The sequence below is a fragment of the Grampus griseus genome (genome assembly GCF_964374135.1).
Source record: "Grampus griseus genome assembly, chromosome: 4".
NCBI lineage: Eukaryota > Metazoa > Chordata > Mammalia > Artiodactyla > Delphinidae > Grampus > Grampus griseus.
Window position 1 is genome coordinate 34801121 of NC_138997.1, and position 16540 is coordinate 34817660.

General features: G+C 38.0%; 1 protein-coding gene across 1 annotated transcript in view; it reads right to left on the reverse strand.

The window, feature by feature from the left end:
* The window catches only part of CPE (carboxypeptidase E), a gene marked incomplete at its 5' end in the record, with an annotated part of 107682 nt that overhangs the window by 14197 nt on the left and 76945 nt on the right, over nt 1-16540 (reverse strand). Inside the window, 4 exons of the mRNA XM_082653848.1 lie at nt 2583-2761; nt 4196-4317; nt 13451-13618; nt 15276-15472. Coding sequence (XP_082509974.1) covers nt 2583-2761; nt 4196-4317; nt 13451-13618; nt 15276-15472 — 666 coding nt within the window. The remainder of the gene's footprint in view (nt 1-2582; nt 2762-4195; nt 4318-13450; nt 13619-15275; nt 15473-16540) is intronic.

Below are 16540 nucleotides of genomic sequence, written 5' to 3' on the forward strand. Positions count from 1 at the left end.
CTAAAATAATGAAAACAGTAATGGTGCTGGTATAAAAACAGATGCACAGACCACTGTAATAGAATCAAGAGCCCAGAAATAAACTCTGATATATACACTCAACTAATACTTGACAATAGAGCCAAGAATACTAAATGGGAATAAGACACAGTCTCTTTAAAAAAAAGTTTTGGGAAAACTGGATACACATGTGCAAAAGAATGAAACTGGACTTTTATCTTATGCTATACACCTATATTAATTCCAAATGGATTAAAGGTTTAAATGCAAGACCTGAACTGTAAAGCTCCTAGGAGAAAACAGAGACAAGGCTCCCAATACTGGTCTTAGTAAAGTTTTTTGGGTATACCAAAAGCACAAGCAACAAAAACAAAAATTAATAAGTGGGACTGCATCAAACTGAAAGCTTCTGCACAGCAAAGGATATGGTCAACAAAATGAAAAGGCAACTTAAGGAATGGGAGAAAGTATTTTTAAATCATATATTGCATAAGGAGTTAATATCCAAAATACATAAGGAACTTATACAACTCAACATCAAAAAAAACCAAACAACCTGACTAAATAATGGGCAGAAGACCTGAATAGACATTTTTCCAAAGAAGACACACAGGTGGCCTAAAGGCACATGAAAAGATGCTCAACATCATTAGTCATCAGAGAATTGCAAATCAAAACCAAACTGAGGGCTTCCCTGGTGGCACAGTGGTTGAGAGTCCACCTGACGATGTGGGGAACATGGATTCATGTCCTGGTCTGGGAAGATCCCACATGCCGCAGAGCGGCTGGGCCCGTAAGCCATGTCCGCTGGGCCTGCACGTCCGGAGCCTGTGCTCCACAACAGGAGAGGCTACGGCAGTGACAGGGCCGTGTACCGCAAAAAAAAAAAAAAAAAAAAAAAAAACCTGAGATATTACCTCACACCTGTCAGAATGGTTATCATCAAAAATAACACAAATAACAAATGTTGACAACAATGCAGAGAAAAAGGAACCCTCCAACACTGTTGTTGGGAATTTAAATTGGTGCAGCCAGTGTGAAAAACATTTTGAAGGTTTCTGAAAAAACCAAAAATAGAACTACCATACAGCCCAACAATTCCACTCCTGAGTATATATCCGAAAAAAACAAAAACACTAATTCAAAAAGTTACATGCACCCCAATGTTCATAGCAGCATTATTTACAATTGACAAGATATGGAAGCAACCTAAGTGTCCATCAACAGATCAATGGATGAAGATGTGGTATATTTACACAATGGAATACTACTTAGCCATAAAACAGAATGAAATTTTGCCATCTACAGCAACATGGATGGAGTTGGAGGGTATTATGCCCAGTGAAATAAGTCACACAGAGAAAGGTAAATACTGTATGATATCACTTATATGTGGAATCTAAAAAATAAAGCTGTGACTATAACAACAACAAAACAGACTCACAGAAATAGAGAACAAACTAGTTGTTACCAGTGGGGAGAGGGAAGTGGGGAGCAAGCTAGGGGTAGGTGATTAAGAGGTACAATTACTATATATAAAATAAGCTACAAGGATATATTGTATAGCACAGGGAATACAGCCAATACTTTATAATAACTATAAATAGAGTACAACCTTTAAAAATTGTGAATCACTATGTTGTACACCTGTAACTTATATAATATTGTACATCAGCTATACCTCAATTTTTTAAAAAAACAGAATAAACATATATCAGAAAGAAAATATCTGGAAGAATATTTTTCTCAGGGCATAATTCAACCAAAAAAAAAAAAACATATTAAACAAACCAAAATCCTATAATTAGCCACTGCTGCTACTGTCCTAAATTCTGTTTTCACTTCCAGGTAGGCCACAGAAAATTGTTCTTAGGCAGAGAAAAAAAATCAGTATCTTTACATTTCACTCTTCATCCTTGGTAGAGGCAATATTACACAACTATGAGTGATCCAGCCCGAAAAATGAGAGCTCTTCAAAAAACGAGAACTCTTCAAAGTCCATGCTAGATTGCCACATGAGCTGCCTTGGTGTCTAGAGATGCTTCCTCCAGCTGTGCTGAGGTGGGCTTTTCCCTTTTCAGACCCAATAAAAGGTGAAGTGCTTCCTGATCTAATCATAGTGTTTACTGCAGCAGTGAATACAAAATAAACATTCCACATGAAGTGAAATTTTTTAAATAAAAACAAATGGTATGTGGACCAAGATATACTAAAGGCCAAAGCCAGCCCTCTAAAATATACATTTACCTACAATCGAAGCATGACTAACATATAACCGGGATGGTACCTTATTCCCTAAGGCCAGAATTTGAAAAGTAGGGTAATTAACAATATTCAATCTATATTTTCCCAGCGGATGTCTTCAGTTCGTTTACTACAGCTCTTCAATTAGCATCTTGATTCTTAAAAATCAACAAAAAACTATAATAGCAATCATCCATGCATAAAGTAGACTAATTTTAATGGATGAACTATAGGTTCAGTCTATTTCTTAATGACTGAAGATTGAAGTTTCCCTAAACGTAAACGGTAATTATTTTTTAAAAGCCACTAATCACATAAAGAGCAAAAGGGAAACTCGCCTCCAGGCACGCTGTACCACGCTGCGCCGTTGGTCGTTCCTTCTACGAAGCTGCTGTCGTCATCATTCTTGCGACACGGGGGCCGATCCGGGTCCGACATGGGGGGGTTGAAGGACGAGTACGCCCGAGCCAAACTTTGGAAGATGTCATCATCTGGGCAGGAGCTGTATTCATGAGCACTACCTGGAAAATAAACCCACAAGACTAAAGAAACTGACACAGGCTGAGGAGCACTGCGTGTTTTCTGAAGAGTGATTTGGTGTTGATCTCTTGCTGACGTATTTTTTAACTACATCACTATGGGAAAGGAGTGAAGGTTTACGTACTCAACAATTACACCTTAGTTTTTAGGTTGTATAACGTCCACTCCTAATACCACAAAGCAGAAACTGGGTAGAATGTACATTCTGCTTATGAATTGAAAGCTTCACAAGAAAAGGTGACAAGTTCATAGTAAATTGGACTTGGGAAGACAGCAAGGATATTTCCATTGTTAACTCCACAGGCACTATGAACCACTCTCACACTTATTTTTCAGTATCTAAATTTACAGTTTTAAAAAATTTCCTATGTGTATTACTGAAATAAATAAATATTTTAGTACACGGTATTCTTATTCTGTATTATCAACTATGCCAGTCCTTTAAATTTCCAGCTATTGACAAACCACAAAATCTCCAAATTTTAAGAATGTTTTACCAAAGACTCTTCAAAACTCAGTTTCCAATACCTACAGTTATCCTGTGTTTACAAAGACCTGACTTTTCAAAGGCTCCTAAGAATCCATTCAAAGCAGGAAATTTCCTGGAACAACAAAAATTAAGCTGATAATATCTATCTGGCTAAAGTTTGTTGTGCTTAACTAAAACTAGTTAAAGCTTAACTAAAACTAGTTAAAGGAAACCAAAGCATCACTTCCCCTCCCTGACACCACCAAGAAACAGTTCCAAATGCAGAAGTGGGGGCTTCCCTGGTGGCGCAGTGGTTGAGAGTCCGCCTGCTGATGCAGGGGACACGGGTTTGTGCCTCGGTCTGGGAAGATCCCACATGCCGTGGAGCGGCTGGGCCCGTGAGCCATGGCCGCTGAGCCTGCGCGACCGGAGCCTGTGCTCCGCAACGGGAGAGGCCACAACAGCGAGAGGACCACGTACCACAAAAAAAAAAAACAAAAAAAACCAAATACATAAGTGTGAGTGCACAAAAAGACACATGCAGAGATGTATATGGGCCCTGATGGAGCGGCAAAAGGCTGCCTCCATTTTTAAGCTATCTTGTACATAAACCTACATAAATTCCATTACTCCTCCATTTTACCACAGTCCAAGAGTGACCCAAGTTCATGACGTCTGTTTTCTCCCTCTCCCTTCTCTAAGTATTCAGTCAAGATCATGTTTCTCTTCACCTAAACTTTTTTTTTTAATTTATAGTCTTTTTCTGCCAGATATATATGCCAATACCACATGAAATAGGGGATATTCCAGTTCAGTAGATGTATTTCTACAGGCAAAATCACTGAATGACCAGTCCCTTAAAAGAATATTACAGAAATCATCCAATAAACTCTTGTAAACGAATTGTAAACCTTGAACCAATTAGAGAAGCAGGAAGGACACCTACCGCTCCGTGTCTCGTCATATGGGTAATTAGCCACAAGGTCTCCTCCATGAAGATTGGCCGAAAGCACAAAAGGAATATCCATAATCCAATGAATGACAGCCTTGGTCTCAGGAGCAAGCTGTATTAAAGATTAGAGATTAAAAGGATTCTAAATGTGGCAGTCATTGGTGGGATCACTTGACAGAAAAGACATAGAAAAGGTAAAAACAACAACAAAAACCAAAAACAACAACTGAAAGCTGGTCATATTCCAAGAACTCTGTGATTGTTTTCGTAGAAAGAAAGGAGCAGCATTCCCCATCTCTATCTTTCTCAGACTTATAAAAAATATTTCGATTTCCTTGAAAGTTCTACTTAAAAGCTGCCAGCTTTTCTTTCTTTGTAACGTGAAAAACAGCATACAAATCACTTACAAATTTGGGCACAACTCCATCTGATCTTTGTTAATAATAACTAAGGATAAGACAAGGAGAAAAGAAAATAGCTGAGCCGCAGAACAGGGTTCCTTCTCTGTGGTGGTGCAACTGAAGAAACATGGTTGATTTTCCTTCCAATTTTTGCTTACTATTTTTCCAATTCCCTTCAACTACTTTAAACATTTTTCCTAAGAAAAAAATTAAATTGGGTCTCTTCCAGATTTCACCATCAAATAGTTTACTTTGGGATGATCATCTTAAATTTTAAAACAAAGGCAAAAGTTTCAGGAATTCATGTTGTCTTTTGAATGATTCACAGCCCCTCATACCTTGGAAGCAAAACAAAGGAGGAACGAAATGTATACCAAAGAATTAAACTGAGCCAAAAGCTTGATACTTTATGTGATGAGTTTTTAATAGCAACTAGGAAGACTCTCAAACTACCAAGTACCCCTCTGATTTAAAAAAAATAAAGCTTTTTACTGGAGATGTGATTCATATTGTTCTTTGGGACAGAATAACTAAAAGCATCAGTAGGTTTTGATGGTTATAATTAGATCTTGTATTTGTATGTCTCTGTTCAGTTTATGAATAGCTCTCACATACACTATTTTATTGAGCTTCACAACATCCCCATTTGATAGGGGATATACATCCCCATTTTGCAGGGGAGAATCTGAGAGTTGGGAGTGTTAATGACGTGTCCAAGTTCAGACATTTAAGATTCAAATCCAGTATATAAACTGTAAGTCCCACATTATTTTCAGTATGTCAGCTTTAATGTATCAAAACTATCCTATTTTTCATGTAGGCTACTTCTAATTGTGGAAAAGTGTGATTGTGATTTAGAATAGGACATTGTCTTTATTATTTGTTTGGTTTATCTTATTCTCACTATAAAAAATATGTTCATTGTAAAAAATGTAGAGGAGATAAACACAAAGGAAATTAATATCATTTATATACCATTTTGTATGCCACCTATTTTGCTCAACAGATAACACTTTTTCATGTCACTGAATTATTATTTCAATGGCTGAGTAGTATCCAATGTATGGACATATTCTTAAACATGGAAAAAATAACAGCTAATACTTATTAAACACTTTCTGCATGACACACTGAATTTTCACATCCACCCTATGAGATAGGGACTGCACATACCCCCATTTTACTGATGCGTAAAGTGAGACACAGAGAAGTCGGGGAATAGCGTGAGGCCACCTCATTGAGAGTAGTAGGACTGGACTCAAACCCAGCAGTATGGCTCAGAGCTACTACACGAGCACTAGGGACCTCCACTTGGTGGAAGAGGAGGAGAAAATAGGAAGATGTTGGTCAAAGGGTACAAACTTTCAGTTACAGAACGTATTAGCTCTGGGAATCTAATGTATCCCCAGATGACTTAATAATACTGTATTGTGTACCTGAAATTTTCTAAGAGAGTAGGTCACAAGCGTTCTCAACACAAAAGAAAAAAAAAAGATAACTATGGGAGGTGATGGATGTGTTAATTAGCTTGATTGTGGTGACCATTTCACAGCATATATGTATATCAAATCATCACACTGTACATCTTAAATCTATACAATTTTTATGTGTCAATTATACTTCAATAAAGCTGTGGGGAGTGGATCGCCAATTGCTGGGTATTGACTTGTTTACTATGAAAAAAAAATGCTGTGAACACACACTGCACTCTTTGTGCAGATCCACATTTTTTTAAGGGAAATTTCCCTAGAAATGGAAAGAACTGACCAAAAACTAAGCACATTTAGAAAAAATTTTTTTAATGTATTCCAGACTGCACCCCTGAAAGATACAACAATATACCCAGCAACACTATAATAAACCTGTCATTTGTAATTACTCTTACCAACATGGGATATGTGTTTTTTAAGTCTGTCACTTTGATACATGACAAATAGAATTTTTTTAATTTTCATTCTTTGATTAATAAAACTAGAGCAGTTTTTTATATGTTTAGTGACCATTTAGGTTTATTCTTTGGTGACATGTTTATACATGGTTTAACTGATTTTTCTATTGAAATGCATATTTTCTTATTAATTTGCAAGAGTTGTTTATTTATTAAAAACATTAACCCTCTATCTACTATATATTATAGATATTTTCTAAGTTTCTTATTTGCCTTTCAAATTTAAGAATAATAATAATTAAAATATAAAACATTAAGATATTTATGTTGTCAAATCTACTGATCTTTTTTTATGGTCTTGTCCTTTGCTTTTATATTTCATTCCTTTATTCAAAAACTATTAAGCGGCCACCATAAGCCAGTTTTCTATACTGGGATTTAGAAAGTTCTATCCCACTCCAAAAATGACAAATTTACCAAAGTTTTCTTTTACTAGGTTCATACTTTTTATATTTAAGTCATAATACATCTAGATTTTATTTTGATCTATGCTAATATTTGTGAAATGGATTTGTCTCAATTCCATTTATTGAATAATCTATTCTTTCCATAATAATCTGAAACACTCCCTTTTCATAAACTAAATTCTTATATACACTTAAATTTGTTTCTAAAGTTTAAATTAATTTAAATCAAATCCAGTTTAAATTTTAATTTAAATCAACTTTAAAATAACTAATATAGGACAATTTAATCAAAAAATCTGTAACGTTTATGCTTTTTTGCAACGAATTTACGGTTTATTAGGCTCGATTGCTCAAGAATGGCATTAATATTATATGATATGGGTTTGTCACACATCCTTCTATAATATTCTGTTCAGAAGTTTTTCTTTTACTGCTGAATTCCTTGTCAGTCCTCTTGTTTGTACATCTGCCCCATCTTTCCTATTTATTCAAAACCCAGTGATTGGCTCTGACAAATATTTCACTGAGTTCAGACGAGACAGAAATCTCTGTGGTTTGGAAAATCACTAAGGATTTCAGGAAGGAGGTAGAACTTCACAATGTCTCGGGGGAAAAATAAGGTAGATTTGGACAGAGAAGCAAGCAAATACTCCCTGGAGCGAAGGATAGGTTTGAATGTGAGCTCAGGAGGCAACACCATTCTGCGGCAGACTGTACCCTTGTATTTATTATTCACCTGAAAAGGTTCAAAATGGCATGTTTCCATATATTTATATGTTGATTCATGTGTAAGAAATAATTTTGAAGGACACATACCAAAATGTGAATGGTGGTCATTTAAGAATGCTGGGTAATGGGTTATTTTTCTGCTTATTTATATTTGCTTTATCTTTTTGTTTATAATAAAATATTAATTTTTTAACAAAAAAGTTTTTAAAGAAAATGTTTTTTGAAGCAAATTTAAAGATACAGTCCTGAAATATCACACGCCACAACATAAATGATCCTTGAAAACATGCTCAGTGAAACAAGCCAGGCACGAAAGACCACATATTATATGATTCCACTCATATGAAGTGGCCAGAACAAGGAAGTCCACAGAAACAGAAAGCAGATTAGTGGTTTAAGGCTGGAGTGGGGGTGGAGGGATAGTGGGGTGATAGCTAAAGGGTATGGGGTTTCTTTCTGAGATGATAAAAATATTCCGAAACTGTGTGGTATTGGTTGCTCATTACCTGTGAATGTACTAAAAACCACTGAATTGTACACTTCACATGGGTGAGTTCTATGGTATGTAAATCATATCTCAACAAAGCTGTTTTTTTAAAAGAGAAAAAGAAAAAAAAAGATACAGTCCCGAATACACAAAGTCGTATGTGGCTATTAGGTTTAGCCTACTGTTAATTCCTATTACATACACTATTGCTAATAGTCATGTTACTAGATGTTCAAAAGCAAGCAAGCAAACTCCACAATTTGATAAGTTGAACTCATTTCTCTTTGACTATTAATAGAGTCTTTTAGGCTGACTAAATGCTGAAATCTCCTGGGTATTGTAATCACATATTTAACTAATCCATAGAGAAGGCTTTGGAGCACCTCTTAGATGGAGCCCTTAACAGAATCCAGAGCCAATTATGACCTATCTTTAAAACTTCCATTTAAAGACTGTAAATATGGGCTTCCCTGGTGGCGCAGTGGTTGAGAGTCTGCCTGCCGATGCAGGGGACACGGGTTCGTGCTCCGGTCCAAGAAGATCCCACATGCCGTGGAGCGGCTGGGCCCGTGAACCATGGCCGCTGAGCCTGCACGTCCGGAGCCTGTGCTCCGCAACAGGAGAAGCCACAACAGTGAGAGGCCCGCGTACAGCAAAAAAAAAAACTACATAAAGACTGTAAATATAACTCAAATGTTATGCTCTATAAGTAGATGGCTTTGGCTCTTAAAATATATCAAAGCTATATTTATTCCATTTTCTTCACCACTTTAGCCATTAAAGACAAGTATTTAATATAATTATTTGATTTAATCACTCTGTTTCCATGCAGTCCAAGCCAAGGCTCATGTACCGAGCCCAGATAATAGTGGAAGTGACCAGGCTGAAGAGCTTGAGAGCAGATGAGAAATGACTTAGCAGGAAGAACTCCGGGGAGCAGGAGAGACCTTGTATTCAGAGAGGTTCGGAAGAGCAAGGAGAGCCTCTGGAGGACTTGGTAAAATGTAAGTTCCTCTCTATCACTCATTCCCATAGCAGATACACCCCAGGCTTCTTGATTCAGCAATCACAGGAATCTACAGTTTTTAAAATTGACGTATAGTTGATGTGCAATATTATATAAGTTTCAGTGTACAACATAGTGATTCACAATTTTTAAAGGTTATACTCCATTTGTAGCTATTATAAAATATTGGCTATATTGCCTGTGCTGTACAATATATCCTTGTAGTTTACTTATTTATACATAGTAGTTTACCTCTTAATCCACGACCCTTATCTTGCCCCCCCCCTTCCCTGTAACCACCAGTTTGTTCTCTATATCTGTGAGTCTGCTTCTTTTTTGTTATATTCACTAGCCTGCTCTTTTTTTAGATTTCACCTATAAGTGATATCATATAGTATTTATCTTTCTCTTGTCTGACTTATTTCACTTAGCCTAATGCCCTCCAAGTCTATCCATGTTGTTGCAAATGGCAAAATTTCATTCTCTTTTATGGCTGAGTAATATTCCATTGTATATATGTACCACATCTTCTTTATTCATTCCTCCGTTGATGGACACTTAGGTTGCTTCCATATCTTGGCTGTTGTAAATAAGGAATCTGTATATTTAACCCCTGATTCCTACAACCATAGAGATTTTAAAACCACTCTAAGGAAACAGGGAACAGATTGGTGGGTGCCAGAGGCAGGAGGCTGGGGGTGGATGAAATACGTGAAGGGAGTCAAAAGTACAGACTTCCAGTTAAACAATAAATAAGTCCTAGGCATGCCATGTACAGCACAGAGTAGATAGTTAATACCGTACTGTATATTTGAAAGTTGCTAAGAGAGAAGATCTTACAAGTTCTCCCCGCAAGAAAAAAAATGTGTAACTGTGTATGGTGATGGATGTTAACTAGACTTATTATGGTGATCATTTCAGAATATATAAAATATCAAATCATTATGTTGTACACCTCAAATTAAATAATGCTATAAATTATATCTCAGTAAATACATACACACACACACACACACACACACACACACACACACACACACATACCTACAAACACACACACCACTACAAGGCCAAGAAGGCGAAGTGAGAAAGGGGTGATGTGTAATAACATTAATGAAATATCTACTATGTATCTTGTACTGGGCTGGGTCCAAACACTATCTGTGTCTAATTGACAAAGATGGAAAAAGGAGATGAGCCAGACATGGGCAATATCATCCCGTGATTTAAACAGGTTTACTGAAGATTTAGTAAAATGTAAACAAATCTTACTTCTGTTCCAGAAAAGAGACTAAAATTTAATTTTTATGCATTTTTTTAATTTTACCTTTACCCAGAAAAAGTATTGACATTGAGACTATTTAAAATAAAAGCTCTAATTTTTTTAAAGTGCCTTGAACAAACATCATTTTTAAAAAGTATTGCTTAAACTAGAAATATGAAAACATCTAATATAAATATTATACAAGTCCCATTGAGGAAGAGGAAGGCAGTGCTGGCTGAAAATGAAGGCACTTACGTGAAGGCTGCTAATCTCATATCCTGTCAACGTGAGTTTATTTCACAATTCTTCTATGATAGGTGACAGGAATTCTTTCTCTCATTTCTTAGTTTTAACAGACAGCATGGGCAAGGGGGAAAGTTTGGGCTGATACCCACACTGGGCTTCCAGAACAGTTTTTCATTTCAGTCTTAGGCCTCACAGGTCATCACACAAGACTACCCTCTTTTCCCCTCTAATTACCCCTGCCCTTTGCTTTTCCAGCTCTCCCTTCTCCAGGGAAAGATGGTTTAGGGGCTGAGAAACTGCAAATCTGTGACTCAGAAACAGGAGTGTTGGGGCTTCCCTGGTGGCACAGTGGTTGAGAATCTGCCTGCCAACGCAGGGGACACAGATTCGAGCCCTGGTCTGGGAAGATCCCACGTGCCGTGGAGCAACTAGGCCCATGAGCCACAACTACTGAGCCTGCGCGTCTGGAGCCTGTGCTCTGCAACAAGAGAGGCCATGACAGTGAGAGGCCCGCGCACTGCGATGAAGAGTGGCCCCCACTCACCGCAACTAGAGAAAGCCCTCGCACAGAAACGAAGACCCAACACAGCCAAAAATAAATAAATTAATTAATTAATTTTAAAAAAAATAAGAAACAGGAGTGTTTAAGTGAGTCACTTATCAAGTTCTGCCAAAATCCTCAGCCCCTGGCAGCCCTTTTCACAGGCCAGTCCCCACTTAGGCTCAGTCCAGGTTTCTGGGATGAACTTTAAATACAGGCAGGAGAATTTGAAGAATTTTAGACCAATAAGCTGAGACTCCCTCTCTCCTGGATCCTCTACACAGTGTCCCAGCCACGTGCTGAGTGCGTGTCTGGAACTCCAGCAGCTGGCGTTGCGATCTGCTTGCCAGGCTGGACTGCACTCATTCATAATAGGCTTCAAGCCTACTATGAGTCAGACTCAAATAGGAATTCTAATTCCTGTAATCAAGGTACTGAAATCTAGAATCACAAAGAAAAACAGCTGTGTAAACAAATAATAATATAACATCTATAAAGTTCTATACAACTATAAGCACCAGACTGGAAATATATATAAAGAACATAAAGGCAGGCTCAACAGGATCTGTCTGGAGGAGGAGAGGAAGGCTTCACAGAGGAGGTAACATGGAAGGAAAGGGAAGAGCACTGTGAACATAAAGTTAGTAGAAGACAGTATGCTTATGGAGTACATGGCATATCAAAGCCAGATTAAAGAGTGGCTGAGCTGGCAGCTGCCAGCAGCCAAGGGAAACTTGAATGGCCCTGGAACTGTAATAAAATGGAGACACCGTCTTTTCCAAGCTCTCACTTAGGAAAAATACTAGAAGAAGCTGATAAGCCAGAGTTGAATTGCCTGGAAAGACACAAGACGCAGTGGGGGCTGCCCCCAGCAGTCCTTGCCGTTCTGTGATGGGCTCTGTGATGGGCTCGCCTCCCCTCTGTGGAACTGAAAATAGTGTTCAAACCCAGTGTTTAGTGTGTGTGTGCATCCATCTGACCTTGTGGTCCGTAACAGAGCACTGAGCAATGACGCTGACACAGCAGTAACAATTCCAGGTCCTGGCCTCCAGCACTTCACATGTACTGGCTCATCCAATCCTCATAACCTCACTATGGGCTGGATGCTATTGTCAGGTCCACACTTCGGATGAAGGGGAGGAAGCACACAGTGGTTACAGAACTTTGCAAAACTCACACAGCAAGGACAGAACCAGAATTTGAAGCAAAGTGGCTGCCTCCAGAGTCTCCACACTAAACCATCACACTATTCTGACATTTTGAGTCTTTTCCTTTATCCTCTGGGCGGTGGAGACCCGGCAAGGTTAGGGTTTTTCAGCAATAGAGCAATAATTTGTGTATGAAGATCACTCTGGAGGAATCTGAGAAGACTGAATGGAGCTGGGAGAGGCTGAACCCCAAACAGGAATGGGGGCTCCCTTCCTCGTCAGAGCAAACCACAGGGCCTGAGTTGGCAGAGGAAGGAGAGGCTGAAAGGTGTCAGGAGGCCAAATCGCCAAGGTCTGGTTACATGTGTGGTGAGTGGTGACAGAGACGGAAAAATCAAGGCTTTGACGATCAAGTAAAGGAGAGAATAGTGTTTTCTTAGGGAATGATTTATTTCTGGTCATGCTGAGCTTGAGGCCCCAGGTGTCACCAGATAAAGGGACTCAGTGAGCAGGCAAAAGAGATCTGGGAGAATTTGTATAATGGACAACACTGAAGGTCCAGGAGAGGATGGAAACCCAAGGAGAGACAGGAGGGTAGCAGATGGGACCCTGAAGGCCAGCATTTAGGCCAAGGCAGAAGGAGCAGGGAAAGAAACTGAGGAGTGGTTTGAAAGGTACTAGAAGAGGTAGGAGGAAGTGCAGTTGTGCAAGGCAGAAGAGGAGAAAGTTCTGGAAAATAAGAAAAAGTTCAACAAGGTGGAATGCTGTAGGAGTTGCTAATCAGATGTGCTGATAAAGGGCCTCTAAAGAGGCCAAAAAGACTTTCTAGACAACTGGGTTCTCCCTCCTACCCCTGTCCCTGCCTCCCACTCCCTAAACCCCTGACCACTTCTAGGGGCAGGACTAGTTTCCAGGCCCCAGGCATCCCAGCCTTGACTTTCACAGCCATAGTGAACTATCCCATACAAGCTTTCACAACACTCCTGTGTCCTTCATTGTGATGAAGATAATAGACATCTTTCCTTAGGCTGGAGGACAGAACCCAGGAAAACCATACATGTTCTTTACCTTTGTGTTTTGATCCACAATTTTCTTCAGATTTTTCAACAGATGATTATTTGGACCACCTTCTTTCTCATTAACATAAACTATTCTGTCCAGGTCAGGAAAGTTCCGGTTCAGATCTATTCCCTGGGCATTGCTTCGACCCACGAACCAGTCCTTCAGCTCACCAGGCTGAAAAAAAAAAAAAAATCAGAGGAAAATCATCAGTTATTTATTATTATTGTTACCATCTATTTAAGGTCTTCATTAATGGTTTTTAAAATAATTTATTAAGATTATTCATTTCAACAATATCCTCCTACAATGGCATTTTCACTATCTTACTGATATACACATGAAAGTATCAGGTTTAAAGTATATATTATGGATATTTTGAAAATATTCTCAACGAACGATATTTTACATGTCAATAATAATTTTATTTAAAAGATATTCAACATCAAACTGCAAAAAAAGTCCATGTGTGTTAGTAGTAGATGGCATGCCATCTCACAGCATGCCACTCTGTACTTGGTTTAAGTAAAATACTCACTGCCTCTGAAAACCACAGCAACTACTTCTAAATATTCAAAAGAATAAATTACTAGAGAAGGTTAGATGCTTAAAATGAGTTTAACATGAATTGTTTACATATTAATAATATACCTCTCTCTTACCGTCTTCATGAAAATATATGAGCTCTAGAACTTTTGTTTCAACTTTGTAAGTTGAAAATTTTTTGTTCAATTTGAAACCTTTCATTTCACTAATGATATAATCTGGAAATTTAATAAATTTCCAGAATATTCAGTTATATTCCATAGTGTAGATTTTCTTGTTTTACTGTTAAATTTTACTAGATCTCTAATATAGAGATAATGCCCATATTCTTAAAGTCATGTAAACTCAGATACCTTAGACTGTGAGGAATCAAAACCTATAAGACAGAAAATAGCAATGACAGTTTTTTGTCTATCCTGTCTTACAGTTCTGAATATCACCTTAAAATAGTCAATAATTTAATTCTCTATGTTACTAGAATTTTTCTCTCATAACTTTAGAAATTATATCAATATTATACTTACAGAAATTCACTGTCTGGTCACTTGATCTTTTATTTTTAAGGTACAAAACAACTTCTTAACTATAGATTAACATACTAAATATATGCTTTAATATGTTCCCGTAAAATAAGAAAATTATTTCAAACTGTAGAAAATAAAATGTCCTCCATCCCTGTCTAAACAAAAAGGGAGCACACTTAACTGTGAAAACATAATTACTTCCCAGCTTCTCTAACAGTTAAAATGTATTAAATTAATTTTGATTTGTAGATAGGAGGGTTTTGTTTTGATTTGTTTGTTTGTTTTTACTTTACACATCACATATAGATAAGGATTATACATCAGTGAAACATTGGCCAAAAATCCTCATTCCTTGATTTCAGTAGAGGGCGCTATGATATCGCCTCATTCAGAGACAGCAATGGCCTCACTCTTCAATACATGGCAGTAGATAGTTTTCAAACTTCTAGATTTTTAGGAAGAAATTTACCTAGTCACACACATGAATGAATAAATATGATTCATTTAACAACGAAAACAAAACATTAATTTAATATTGACTAACAAAATCTCTCATTCACGATCTCTGCTGAAGAAACCCTCGCCCACCATCCCTTACCTTCTGCACTTTTTCCTTACCAGCAAATTAAACACCATATCACTTATACCCGCCCCTGCACTATCTGTAAGCTTCATGTGAGCATATATTCCTTATATGTGAGCATATATGTACAAACCATTAAAAAAAAGCAAGCATGCCCTGTTGTGAGCTGGCCCACACCCACCTGAGATGCTGCCTTCTCAAAGCCATCAGGGTTGAGGGAGGGCATGATGTGGATCCGGGTGTTGTGGATCAGCTGGACGATTGTCTCATTCCCCTTTTGGTATTCGTTGCACAGGTATTGGGCCAGGAAAACCAGCAGTTCCCGTCCAACAGCCTCATTGCCATGCATATTCCCAATGTATTTAAATTCAGGCTCACCTAAAAGCGCAAAAATAGATAGTATGGAGACTTTTTCTATCGCACCAAAGAGAAGGCAAATGACATAGTGTAAAAAGTATTGTATAGTTACCAATTTATTACACACAGCTGATAACTTCTTTGCCCTCCACAGCTGATGCCTAAGAAATCTGCGCTAAAAATAAAATACTCCAAATGCCCCTCTGTCCTTCTAGTTCTCTCTCCCCAGCTTCCCACTTGTTATGCAGTGAATTATGCCCCCCAACATCATAGGTTGAAGCCCTAAGTACCAATGTGACTGTATTTGGAGATAAGACCTTTAAGGAGGTAATTAAGGTTAAATGAGGTCATAATCCAGAAGGATTGTTGTGCTTATAAGAAGAGGAAGAGACACCAAAGATTCTGTCTCTCTCTCCACATGCATGAATAAAAGGCCATATGAGGACGCCTCAGGCAGGCAGCTGCCTGCAAGTCAGGAAGAGAGGCCTCATCAGAAACTAACACTGCAGGTGCCTTGACCTTGGACTTCCATCTTCCAGAACTGTGAGAAAATAAGTGTCTGTTGTGGTATTTTGTTATGGCAGCCCGAGCAGACAAATATACACCCCCCCCCATAACTAATAATAGTACATCGTGTGCATCCTACCATTAAACAGTGAACTTTCATGTTTTCTTATTTAGTCCCCACCAAACAGCTAAAAATAGGTATTATTACCCATCTGTATTTTAAGGTGAGCAAACTAAATTTCAGACTGCTTGAGAGGCCTGACTTCAGTTACACAGCCAATGAACCCAGGATTCAAACGCTGGTCTTCTCATTTAGTTAAAAATCTACTTTTTTTTCATTCTTTTTTAAACCATAGTGACTAAAAGCATTAACTTCTAGAGCCAGACTGGGTAGTTTCAAATCCTGGCACCAATTCTTACTGGCTGGCCTCAAGTAGTTACTTCAGTTTTCTGTGGCTCTGTTTCCCCATTTATAAATGAGATCCTAGATTCTACCTCATAAGGTTATTATAAAGTTAAATAATGAGTGTCAGTGCTTAGAACAGTGCCTGGCAAAAAACAGTGCTATGTGTTTGCTATTTT